Genomic DNA, 12,461 nt, shown 5'->3' with positions numbered 1-12,461 from the left:
TAAAGGTCATTAACAGTCAGGAAGGTTCCTTGGAGGGCAAGGGAGCCTGACCCTGTTCCATGGCTAAGGCTGGCATGAGTTCACATTGGTTGCCTCCCATTGCTATATCAGATTTAAAAGTTTTTAATAGTAGCCAACCTGCTTTTGTGTATTCAGCACCCAGTGCTAGATGTTATACAGGATTAAAAAAACAAAAAGTTATTTGCTCTGCTCTTGGTGATCTTATGGCTCCCATTTAGTTGCTCTTCTCATCTACAGCCTCATCTCCTGCCATTCCCTACACCTGTCCCGCGCCCCAGTCCTATGAAACTCCTCACATCTCCAGAATATACCGTGCTCTCTCATATTGGGATCTTTCCCCACACTGAGTCCACTTCTTAGATTGCCCTTCCTCCTCCCCTGCACATCAAGAAAATCCCTATTTATCCTTCAGAATACAACTCAAATGCCAGCTTTTTCTAACGTTTCTGCTCACTCACCCTGCCCTGTCGAGTTACTGATCCCTCTGTTCAGCCTGTATAACTCCCCATCCATACTCATTTTGAGCGCTTACTACACTACAGAGCTGTGTGTGTCCACCTCTCGTTGACTGGGAGCTCCTTTAGAGCAGGGAGCGCGTCTTCTGCATCTTTGTGCCATCAGCCCTTATATAAAAGTGCTCAGCTTTCCTAATTTAATTCTATTTATAAAGAGTGAACCTACTTGTTCATTTTGCCTTTCTTTCTCTATACTGGTAAAACACTTTAATAGAAGAAATCAGAAAAAGAAAAGGTTTTCACTAATCAGCTCTTTTTTAGCCAAAAGCACTTAGGGTGGCATGAGGATAATGAAAGCTCATTTCTTGACTAAATTACCATTTATTTTTGTTGGCATATAAAATGCCTCTAGAGCATAAATCTGTTTTATTAATTATTTTTTCCTGGGGAATTTAGAATTTTTCTCCAACTCTACCTCTATCTCCCTAAAGATAAAAGAACCTTAGTAGGCCAACTAAGCAGCAAAATTGTTGTAAAACTACCGTGATAATAGAGAAGGCGATATACTTCTATGTCATCAAAGTTTAATTATTTTTGATGCACGTCACTAGGTGACATTCGGTGCAATGTAGAATACAGATTTAGACAGGACCTGATAATGGCTCCACATGGCACCACCAGCTCCCTGTTCAGGTTGTAGTAATTGATTCAACTAGTTACTTTAGATAACGTAATTGCGTGCTACTTAACCATATATCAAACTGTGAGTTCTATGCTAACATTCTTTACAGATAATTTTAAAATTTATTCTTGCTTATTTTTTTAGAAATATTATGGCTCTTCGAAATCATTTAGTTTCAAGCACACCTGCCACGGATTTTCTGCAACAAAAAGACTACTTCATCATTTTCCTCCTGATTTTGCTTCAAGTCATAATAAACTTCATGTTTAAGTAGAAGTTCTTTACGGTTGAATCAGTGAACTCGAATGATCAGATATGGCCTGGGACCAATGTTCAAGTTGGTTTGGTCTTTATTAAAATGTCACCATATTTCTAAAACAAAAAACCTTAGAGATAAATGTAGAGGTGTTGACTTTTCATACCTTTTATCCTTGACCTGAAACAAGAGCTATGCTATTGGGTTATTAACGTGAGCTGTGTGTTAAGTGCCAGAACATTTCTAGCTTTTGTGAAAATATGTCTACATGTGAGTATAATAAATCCACATGTATACATACTTGTGTCTTACGTATACCCGACAGTAGTCTTTGTATTCTATAGTGTGTTCTGAGATATAGCTTAATGTTGTTCATAAGGAATATGTATCAATCTTACAAATATTGTGCATAGTAATCTATTTTCTTCATAAAACAGACACGAAACAGAATGAGAAATGATGGGATAACAGACATATTATAAATAGTTCAATACACTGTAGTGTTAAAAAAAAATCATTTCCAAGGCACCCAGCTCAAGTGTCTTCTTAGAAACAGCAAGAACGAACTGTGGTCAAAATTGACATATTGAGAGAGACAAGGTAGCAAATTGCTTTTTTAAAAGTTTACGTAAGAATTTTTTTAACCCCTAGAATTTAATATTTATAGATAGAAGCATAAATGTACCTATGTGTATATCAACATAAACTAGTATGGAGCTACTTGGATCTACTGATTATATATTTCTTATCAAACCTATATAATACCACCTTAAGCACTTACTGAAAAAAGCGTGGTCAAAATTGATTACTGTCCTTTTTTATTTTTGTTTCTTTTAAACTCAGTTGGTCCAATAACACACAGGCCAAATTCTAGAGATGTTTATAGGGCATATGAAATGCTGATAATTCATGTTTTTTCATTGTGAAAAACTTATTTAGCTCTCATTTAGCCCCTAGTGTGTTCAGTGAATGAGTAGAATAGAAAACATTATAACCAATATTTTACTTCAAAAGCCAAATAAGAGAAAGGCGATAAGAAAAGACACTTTGTTTGGTGGCATTTCTGTGTACTTAAAATTGGTTTCTTTAAAATGACCAATAAGTTGAGCATCAAGTTCTGAAGTTTAATTCTTTATTATCCTTCTCTGTTCTTAATAACTGCATTCTGTGGCAAAACCACAATTCTTCAAGATCCCTTTGTTCAGGCTCAGGCAAACTTTTTCCTAATTTTTTTTCAGTTTAATATTTTTATTTTATGTTTTTACTTAAGTATTCATAGTCCTCAAGAGCAATTTTTGCAAGTGTAGTTAAGCTTAGGAACATGTCCTAAGATGTCTTAGAATCCTGAAAGTATAGATTTTGAAGTGGTTATTAATGAAAAATGAAGGCCGGAGAGAATAATTGCTCTGGCTCCATTTGCCTTTGACAAAGAAGAGATTGTGAGACACTAGTAAAATGACAGTCTAAACTATTTATGCCATGATAAATATAAAATCAAGGAATGATTGTTAAATTATGAAAACTGAAAATGAGAAAAGAGCTTGCTTTTTTTCCCCTAACCAATATAGCTATTTTAAGTATCCTTAGGTTTTATGAAGAGCAATATGCCATGTATTTTTGGCAGAACAATGTATTCCATATGTACACGTGAAAACATTTTTTAAATTGATTAAAACATAAATAAGGTATACCTGTACCCAGTATAGGTATGACTACACTAAAACAGGTGGGAGTTTTTGTTTGTATTTCATAATTGTCAATATAATTTTTACACTCACTTTTCTCTTACCAACGTTATTCTCAACTGCCTATTCATTGATATGATATTTGTAAATATTGTATATCTTGATCTTTTTTATGGTTTAAATTAGTATTTATATATAACGATTGGCTGATCTTAAAAATTATTTCATCATTAAACTCTGAAAACTTAAAATTTTTTTGGTGGTAACCCCCCACTTTGGGGTTTTAGTCTTATCCACTTGTGGGTTATTGTCATTTGGTCTAAATAGTGTTTTATTTGTTTGAGTCTCTTCTAAGATTGGAAAGATGGTTATTTTTTTATTTTCTTTTTAGAGCATATGTTATGAGTTCTTATTAAACCAAGAAATCAAAACTGTTTCATGAGAAAAAGCATGGTAACTCATGACTGTTTCTTATACACTAAAGTCATCTATCTAATGTAATAATCTCCTTATGCTTTTAGTTGTATGAGTTCCTTTCTGTGAACTGAACACAAAACTCAGGAATCGGTGGCTTCGTTTTAGAGCAGTACCTGTGCTTACACTAGGCTTAGTATGTGAACTCTTTAGAACACATAATCTTGTATTTAGCCCCATAGGTAATTGACTTGGAATGTTCTCTACCTGAAATTTACCTTCCTTCACACATGGATTCATAAACATGATTTAGTTCCCACTTGTCTGAGAACCTCATGATGTCTTCTAGGATTTAAGACTAAGACCAGTTTTTCTCATTTGATCAAAAATTTTATTTTTTCACATGAAAATTTAGGTGAGTAGTAATTATTGACATGCGCATTTCTGTTTTAGTTGTTGAATGTGTACTATGCCTTCAGTTATCGACCATGTAGTGAAATGTGGCTGGCCCAGGAAAAGACGATAAATAGGGCTTATGAAATAAGTTTCAGCAATAGATATTTTACTTGTATTTCATGTCAGTACTTTTGTGTATCGCTTATAAAGGTACAGTGTAATCTTTGTCACCATTCCATTGAAAAAGTTGGCCTTGTAAAATACAACCCTCATTTAGTATTCACGCTTTTGTGCCTTTAAGAAAATATTGTCATTTTTGTGTTATAGAACTATAATATGATTCAAAGTGTTTATTGGTTTAATTGTCATAAAAGGGTCATATCTCTGTCATTTTATTTCCTTTTATATAGCTATAGTATATTTAAACTTAATGCTGTACTTTTATAAGAGTTTGTCTATTTACCTATTTCAAAAATTCTGCACTCTCAGACGTCATTGAAATAGACTTGTCAGATTATTCTGAGTATTGTAAACAGTGCCTTTTTGATGGAATTCACAGTTTTGGGTGTCAACTTGTGCCATATACACAAAATTCTGTGGAAGGCAATTTTAACTTTTTGAAGAATATCTTAGTCAAATATTTAAGAAAAATGTATAAAATTCCATTTTTCCAGTGTTTAGCATTTCTAGTGAGCAATGAATATATTTTTGGTTTTTTTGTTTGACATACAGGGATGGTGGCATTACTGATGAGCCATACATGATGCTGCAGATTATTCTGAATTATGTCAAATGTACAGAAATCAAATACTAAAATTAGCATTGATACCAAATTTTCCAATTTGAACCAGTGGGGGGAACCCCACACAAATCACTGTTTACATTTCAACTGCTATCTTTTTTGACTACATGGAAATAGAGAATCTTTAAAATGTATAACCTGCCACTGTTGTGTAATTAGGTTTCATTTTGTTTACCAATTGGGTGAATTTAGTATATTTCATTTACTTTTTGTTACTCCTAACATACTATTTGTTTTGTTAGTTTTTAATTGAAGATGGACTGTTAAAATCGGATAGGACCAGTGTCTCCTTCATATGATTAACATATTTAGAAGAGCCACAAGAAACCCATGACAAAGTGAATGTGAATATACTTTCTAAAATATTTAGAAAATTTTATCTTTCTGCATTTATCATGTAAAATTACTTTATATTACAATATTGAAACTTATTTAAAGAAAAATGCCACGAAACATTTGAACTGATGAGCCACAGAACTTCAGTTGACATTTTTTTCACTTTTTAGCATGCTAAATATACATCTAAGTTAAATATCCTGTTTAATGGTCATTTATAAATTCAAAAACTACCACTGGTCAGTTTTGTATAATAGAATAAAAGTATGTTATCTGCAGTGTAAGTACAGCACACTGTCAAATTCTTTTCCTTAAGGTTTATAGTAAATGTACAGATAGTCATAGGCTACTGTTTTGTAATGTATTACATTTCTAATCTATTATTCCTAACCTATTATAAATGTTTGCAGAGACAAAAGAATTGAATTTTTCTAACCACCTGTAAAATTATGCTAACTTCTACAAGTAGGCATTCTAAATAAAATTTTAAAAAAGGCAAACTGTGATCAGATGACTTTGCATATAACATGGTGACTAAATTTCTTAATTTTTAAATTGAAAAAAAAAAAACTGGGGGAGGGGGGTTGTTGTGACGATGGCGCAGGCTTGGCAGGGTTTACCCGCTAGACCCCTAAGGTCTGCTTTCCTTGGTGCTTTATAGCCTTCTCTTTATAATTTTTTAACTTCTCTTTATAACTCTTCTCGAGGACTCGAGTAACCGTAAGTGGAAGTCAGCCCGATTTTATAGATGAAGCATCTGAGGCCCAGAGAAGTGAAGTGATTCCAAAAGCCACAGTAAGAGCGAGCCAGCACAAGTTTAATCCACGTCTGACTTCAGTGTCCGTTCTCTTTCCACGGTACAGTAAACAGAACTCGGATCGGAGCGTTTTAAGCGTTTGGAATAATCCACTACCCAAATCTATACCGAGTAATGTAACCCCTTTGTGATGGGTAGAACCATAAAAAACGAACCTTACTGTTAAACAGGCCTATCTACAAAGCCCATCTGAAGTTCTCCCCTCAAGTCACCTATCCGTCCACGCCGGGTCAGCACAGATGAGCTCCCAGCACCCACTCCTCCCTGGCTGCCGTCTCTCCCTCCTCCTCCTCCCCTCGCGCTGCCGTCCTCAGGGGCCGCCGCCGCCCGTTAACCGGGGAGGGGGGCCTCAGCTCGCTCCCGCCCTGTGCGCGGGAAGACGGCCCCTCGCGGCCCGACCTCCCCGGAGCGGCGAGAGGGGGCGGCGTTTACCAGGAACACCGACCGCCTCGACCCCCGCCCTCTCCCGCGGAGGGGCTGCCCCGGGGCCGCGGCTCGGGGGCCGGCGCGCCGTGCCCACGGCCTCCCCGCCTCCAAACCGCGTACAGCTCTAGCTCCGTTCTGTTTAAGACGAGAAACGTGGAGACGAAAGAGGTTACTGCTGAGCGTCACAGCGAAGTCAACGGCAGAGCAAACCCGGGTCCCAATCTCAGGCCCCTGCCCTTAACCGCTGCGTCCCTGAGCGCGCGCCTGTGCAGTCCAGGGAACGGCCGCTCCGCCGCCGCAGCGCAGCCGGGGACCGTAGCCGCCGTGTTCGCGCGCACTACCGGTCACCACTGTCACGGAGCCTGCCCAGCGGCGCCTCTGCCACGGAACTCACTCGTGCCGGCCCGCGTTTCACGGCGAGGCCAGCGCACGGGACCGCTTCCGGAAGGACGGAGAGCGGGCCGGACGCGCAGCTGCGGCCGGCCCTCCCGCGGGCCCTTCCCTCCAAGATCGGCCGACCTTTCCAGAGGCGGGAGCTTCCTGGGAGACGAGGGGTTTGGCGGCCGCTGAAGCCAATGGAGGGGAACAGTGCCCCTGCGGAGCTGAGACGGCGCTGAGTCTCCGCCCAGGCACAGCCCCGGAAGCCCTCAGCGCCCTCTCCGCTGGCTAGCTAGAGAACTGCCCGGCCGCCTGCGGCGGAAGAGCAGCCCCCTCGCCCAACCAAGAAGCCGAGCAGCCCCGGCTTCCGGTGTCCGCCCCGCCCCTTCCGCTTCCGGCCGGGCCCCGCCCGCCCCCTCCTGGCCGTCCTGAGGCTTTGCAAGCAGTGATCCGCAGCGGCCAGAAGCCGAAGGGATATGGCCGCTGCGGCGTCTGTGAAGGCAGCGTTGCAGGTGGCGGAAGCGCTGGAAAGCATCGTGAGCTGCTGTGTGGGGCCCGACGGCCGGCAGGTTTTGTGTACGAAGCCCACCGGCGAGGTGCTGCTCAGCCGGGATGGAGGCCGCCTCCTGCAGGCGCTACACTTAGAGCATCCCATAGCCAGGTACCGGCGTCCTGCGCTCCAGCGCGTTAGAGCGTCCCATAGCCAGGTCCCCGCATCCCACGCTCCGGACCGTTAGAGCGTCCCATTCTCCAGCGCATAGAGGGGCACCCCTGGCCTTCTCCCTAAACTTGTCCGAGAGGCTGTGCTCCAGGGAAAACTGCCCTTGGTTGAGACCAGTGTACTCGCGGGTGTCGAGCGCTGCTCAACGGAACGCTCCCGGATGTCAAATTTTACCAACTCCCAGGAGCAATTCTCTCTCCTCTCATCCCCCCTCCATCTCTAGAATCTTGAAATAGAACAAAGTAACTTGAAAAAAGCAACGCTAAAACTAAGGACATCAAAGGAACAGTGTTCTCATTTTATGCCTATAGCTGTGAAAACATGGTTTCGACTTGATCCAGATCTAGGAAGGCAAGCCTTCTGAGTATCTGAGTTGCTTTGTGTTTTTTTTGTACAGGATGATGGTGGCATGTGTTTCCAATCATCTAAGAAAAGCAGGAGATGGTGCTAAAACATTCATCATCTTTCTCTCCCATTTACTCAGAGGACTTCACGCAATCCCAGACCAAGAAAACGGTTCTTTGGTTTCCGAAAATTCTCAAACCCTTGGAAGGCATTGGAAAAATTGTTGTCGGTGGAAATTTATTTCCCAAGCTCTTCTAACGTTTCAGACACAAATATTAGACTATGTTATGGACGAATACTTAAGTAGACACTTTTTGTCCATCTTTTCTTCATCCACTAAAGAGAGAACATTGTGTAGGAACTCTTTAGAGTTGCTCTTAGAAGCATACTTTTGTGGAAGAGTGGGAAGAAATAATCACAACCTTATTTCACAGTTGATGTGTGACTACTTGTTCAAGTGTGTGGCTCGTGAAGGCGGGTTTGAAGAAGTGTTTGAGTTGGTGGGTGACTGCTTTGTAGAGCTGAACGTTGGTGTCACCGGCCTTCCTGTTTCAGATTCCAGGATCGTAGCTGGGCTTGTGCTTCACAGAGACTTTTCTGGGTACTGTCCAGCAGATGGTGACATAAGAATAGCGCTAGTAACAGAAACCATTCAGCCTATTTTTTCAACTTCCGGATCAGAGTTTATTCTAAATTCAGAAGCACAGTTTCGGGCATCTCAGTTTTGGATTATGGAAAGGACAAAAGCAATAATGAAACATTTGCAGAGTCAGAATGTAAAATTGCTCCTGTCTAGTGTGAAACAACCAGACTCAGTGATTTTTTATGCAAGACTGAATGACATATCGGTGGTGGAGTGTTTATCATCTGAAGAAGTTTCTCTTATCCAGAGGGTCATTGATCTTTCTCCCTGTGTACTACCGCAGGCCTCTTCACGGTGTGAAATCTCTAACACTGCTGTGGTGAAATTTTGTAAGCCCCTTGTCCTTAGATCCAAAAGGTATGTTCATCTTGGCTTGATTAGCAAATGTTCCTTTGCACCACATTGTCTAGTTCTTTGTGGACCAGTACAAGGTCTTGTTGAACAACATAAAGATGCTTTACATGGAGCATTTAAAATGCTTCGGCAGCTATTTAAACACCTGGATCTAAACTACTTGACACAAGCCAGCGACCAAAATTATACATCAAGTCCTCTTATTTATAAGAATAGTAGAGAAAGTAATCAGTTACCAGAAATTGTTAATGGCTCACTACAAAGGCCATATCAGGGCACAGTTGTAAAGAACAAAGATAAACTGGCAAAACCTCAAACATATTTAAAAGTATATTCAAATTTGGTAGTTCCAAGTATAGAATTAGAAAAACATTTTCCATGTTCAACACCAAAAGTGACACCAATGGATACATATCAGACAAATGAAACATTGAGATGTTTATCTCCAAACAAAACTGGGATAATTGATTACGGTGAACCATTTCCTGAGAGTAATTCTGCTAATTCAACAACAGAAAATACTAGAATAAAAATTTCTTATGAAAATTTACAGGTCACAAAAATTGCTGGCAAGGGGAGCATGTTACCAGTGAGATACAAGTCCCGAGAGATGTGTTCTTCCCGGAGTTACTGTTTCTCATCTATACCAGCAGGGAGTGTGTTGCCGGTGGGTGGTAATTTTGAGATTTTGTTACATTTCTATCTTCTCAACTATGCCAAAATATGCCAGCAATCAGAAGAAGCCACTGTTGGTGTGATAGTAGCTAATGCACTTTTAGGCATTCCCAAAATCCTGCATAAGTCTAAGAAAGGAAATTACAGCTTTCCACAAATGTATGTAAGAGCGCTCCACGCACTGCAGTCCGGTCAACCCATGGGAAGCAGGCAGACAGGCTTGGAATCGGTAGTTGGTAAATACCAGTTACTAACTTCAGTTCTTCAGTGTTTGACAAAAATTTTAACCATTGATTTGGTAATCAATATTAAGAGACAGCCTCAGGAAATTTGTGATCAAGATTCCGAAGAGGAACTATAAAACTGGAAGTTTTTTATTAACCAGAGTTTTACTCCAACTCAAGCTGTAAAGTAAGGCAAGCATGTGACCAGTGATTCTCAAGTCAATTCAGTCTAGTTAGGAAAACAGGATAACTTAAAAGTCCTTAGAAGAAGTATACTATGAGGCCACTGGACGTTCAGACACAAACACCAGACTGCGCTGTGGAACGAGACCGAGGGAGAAGCCTGGATGGGGGAGCCAGGATCTGAATGTGCTGTCTTCCGCCTTTATGTCCCTGTCCCTGTGTCTCCGCTCCTTCTTAGGCTGTGTGCCTGGGGGAAGGTGTTTCTTTATAGCTCTTGTACTTTCCGGTTTTTTTCACTCTCTTGTCCCTCATCTTTCTGTGTTCAGTTCATAGAATCATTTAATCTCAGATGTGGAGGGGATCTTCAAATGCCATCGTATTTTAATTGTTTATAATATAAAGCATATTATTTGCTTCATTTAAGATAATTTATTTCCCCTATTCATAATTTCTAAAGCAATGAATAAAAAGTCTTGAGTTTTTCCTCAAAAAGCGTATAAATTAAGTTAGTTTTTACCTTTATGTGGCCCTTGTTTATTTCTATTTCATGTGGAAAGCATGGACAGATTTTCACCATCCATACAGCCTGAAAATGTGTCACTAGAAATATGACTTTGTGCATCGTGAACTTATTTTCATTTCTGTAGCTAAAAGTTTATTCCAGAAAGGATATGAAATTTGTACTTTTTATTTTCTCCTGGTCCCTAAGAGCTTGTAAAAATAATTCAAGTATTTGGGGGTTTTTTTTGTGTTTGGTGCATGGCCAGAGTCCAATAGTAAAAAACAACTTAAGAATTGTTTATTTCTAGTGTGAATTTTTAAATGTTTATATTTTATTTTAAAGGTTTATAAATGCAAATAATAGCTGTGGGTAAGGACAGTGTCTTCTACTTTTAGTAGTTCTCTGTGACACCCAGGACAGTGCCACGTTGACAGAGGCTCACCTCGGAGATCTCGCGGGTTCCGTTCCAGACCACTGCGGTAATGCGGATGTTGCAATAAAGTGAGCAACATGGATTTTTTTGGTTTCCCAGTGCATATAAGTTAAGTTCACACTATACGGCAGTCTAAGTGTGCAATAGTATTGTGTCTTAAAAAATGTACGTACCTCAATTAAAAAATACTATATTGCTAAAAAATGCTATCATCTGAGCCTGCCGCTAGTCATCTTTTTGCTGGTGGAGGGTCTTGTAAAAAACGCATTTTCTGCCAAGTGCAATAAAGCGAAGCTCAATAAAATGAAGTAGCCTTGTGCCAAGTGTTCAGAAGCGCTTGTGGAATAAAACCGTTATCTGCGATCTCTTCTCCTAAATACACGTTCCCAGTTTCCTAATTCAATAAGTTCTGGCTGAGCGCTTCCTCTGTGCCAGATGCCGAATATTCTGTGGGAAACACAGATCGGTTCCTGCCTCTGTGCCCCTTCCCTCAGAGGGCACTGGATAGACAGGGACACTACTTGCGTTGAGATTAAATTTAGGAAAACATAAAACATTAAATTACAGTTAAACTTGAAAGAGTGCTAACTAGTGTATTAAAAACTAACATCCTATCATGCAATATCTCACAATCTCCTACATTAAATATAATTTAAGTTTTGAAAGTTTTATGCCATATGATAACATTATTTCATTTCTCTGAATGTGGAGAGACTAAATTCACTCTCCTACTGAATTCATAGACGTGTGAGCCTGCAGTAAAATTGCAGTATAATTTTTCCCATTCACTTTTTTTTTCAGTTGCCTGTCAGGTCATCTGATAGTTTTGCTTTGTTTTGTCGTTGTTTCTAAATACTCCTCCATCACTGAAGGCACTCAAAGACTTTTCCAGGCACACCTTGCACACGGCGGGCGTTTTCTAACTAATTTCTAGGCTGGGAGCCCCTTTGTGAGCTGGGGCTGGGTCTCTGTACGTTTGGCTTCTAGTCTAATCTCCGACGCACAATAGTCAATAAATGTCTGTGGATGAACTCTGTTGAATGAATTAGCCATTTGGTCCTCGTTGATGAAGTCATAATTATTTCTATCAGACTTTCATGGACAAAGGATCTGTTTGGGGGAGAAGACGCAGAAAATGTAGAAGAAGTCTACACAAAGCAATCTTTCTTATTTTAATTTTTAAAAATCCCTCAAAAATGATGAAAGGCTTTCATGGGTTGTCCTTCTTTACAGAGAAAGACCAGGGGGTTTCCATCACTGGGCTAGACAGAAGAGCGCTTTAAAAATAGAACTCCATTGTACTTAAGCCCTCTTCCACAGAGGATGTGCAGTGACCTGTAACAAGAACAGACAAAGTTATGTCAGTGTCGCAATCCAATGTACCCATCAGGATAGATGCGGAGAGGGCTGATGGCCACTCTGAGTTTATTATAGCCAGCGTTTCAATATATACATAGCTTACAGCTGTTAAACATACACAGGTGTTCTGGATGAAGTAATTAGTGAATGCCAGTTCTTAGTGATTTCTCAAGGAGCCCTCCCTCGGCCTCTGTTTTGATATTACCATGTTTTTGCTGTGCTCGTATATTTTTATCTCGGAGCAGGCAAGGCCTCCTAGGCAAGGGCTCCTCCTGCTCCCAATGTCGATATGGTGTCTCCATCTGTGCCCCCGGGCGACCGATGCTTGGCTTAGGTTGCCTCCCCCTGGAGGTC

At 40.4% G+C, this 12,461-nt stretch overlaps 2 protein-coding genes across 13 annotated transcripts in view; both read left to right on the top strand.

Moving 5' to 3' along the window:
* OSBPL8 (oxysterol binding protein like 8) overlaps positions 1–5,547 on the top strand; it is a 196,096-nt gene extending 190,549 nt beyond the window's left edge. For all 11 annotated transcript variants that reach the window (XM_070600113.1, XM_070600115.1, XM_070600117.1 and 8 more), the window contains one exon: positions 1,303–5,547. In XM_070600113.1, coding sequence (XP_070456214.1) covers positions 1,303–1,432 — 130 coding nt within the window. In that variant the 3' untranslated portion in view covers positions 1,433–5,547. The remainder of the gene's footprint in view (positions 1–1,302) is intronic.
* A 1,435-nt stretch (positions 5,548–6,982) lies between these two features.
* Positions 6,983–11,798, top strand: BBS10 (Bardet-Biedl syndrome 10). Of its 2 annotated transcripts, XM_008521735.2 has the most exons (3): positions 6,983–7,329; positions 7,787–9,398; positions 10,711–11,798. In XM_008521735.2, exons 1-3 carry the CDS (start codon positions 7,145–7,147, stop codon positions 10,711–10,713), a joined length of 1,800 nt encoding a protein of 599 aa, XP_008519957.2. In that variant the 5' UTR covers positions 6,983–7,144; the 3' UTR covers positions 10,714–11,798. The 2 variants fall into 2 exon arrangements, with proteins under 2 accessions (XP_008519957.2, XP_008519956.2); XM_008521734.2 differs by lacking the exon at positions 10,711–11,798 and having other exon boundaries at positions 7,787–10,613.
* Positions 11,799–12,461: the final 663 nt, after the last annotated feature.

The sequence above is a fragment of the Equus przewalskii genome, chromosome 29 (genome assembly GCF_037783145.1).
Source record: "Equus przewalskii isolate Varuska chromosome 29, EquPr2, whole genome shotgun sequence".
NCBI classification, from domain to species: Eukaryota; Metazoa; Chordata; class Mammalia; order Perissodactyla; family Equidae; genus Equus; species Equus przewalskii.
The sequence above is the reverse complement of the archived record's forward strand: the minus strand, read 5'-3'. Positions and strand labels throughout refer to the sequence as shown.

Bases quoted from the DNA above. Each gene is read 5' to 3' on its own strand.
- BBS10 (XM_008521734.2), top strand. From the start codon at position 7,145: ATGGCCGCTGCGGCGTCTGTGAAGGCAGCGTTGCAGGTGGCGGAAGCG. The intron at 7,330-7,786 runs GTACCGGCGTCC...TTTTTTGTACAG, and splicing joins TTAGAGCATCCCATAGCCAG to GATGATGGTGGCATGTGTTT.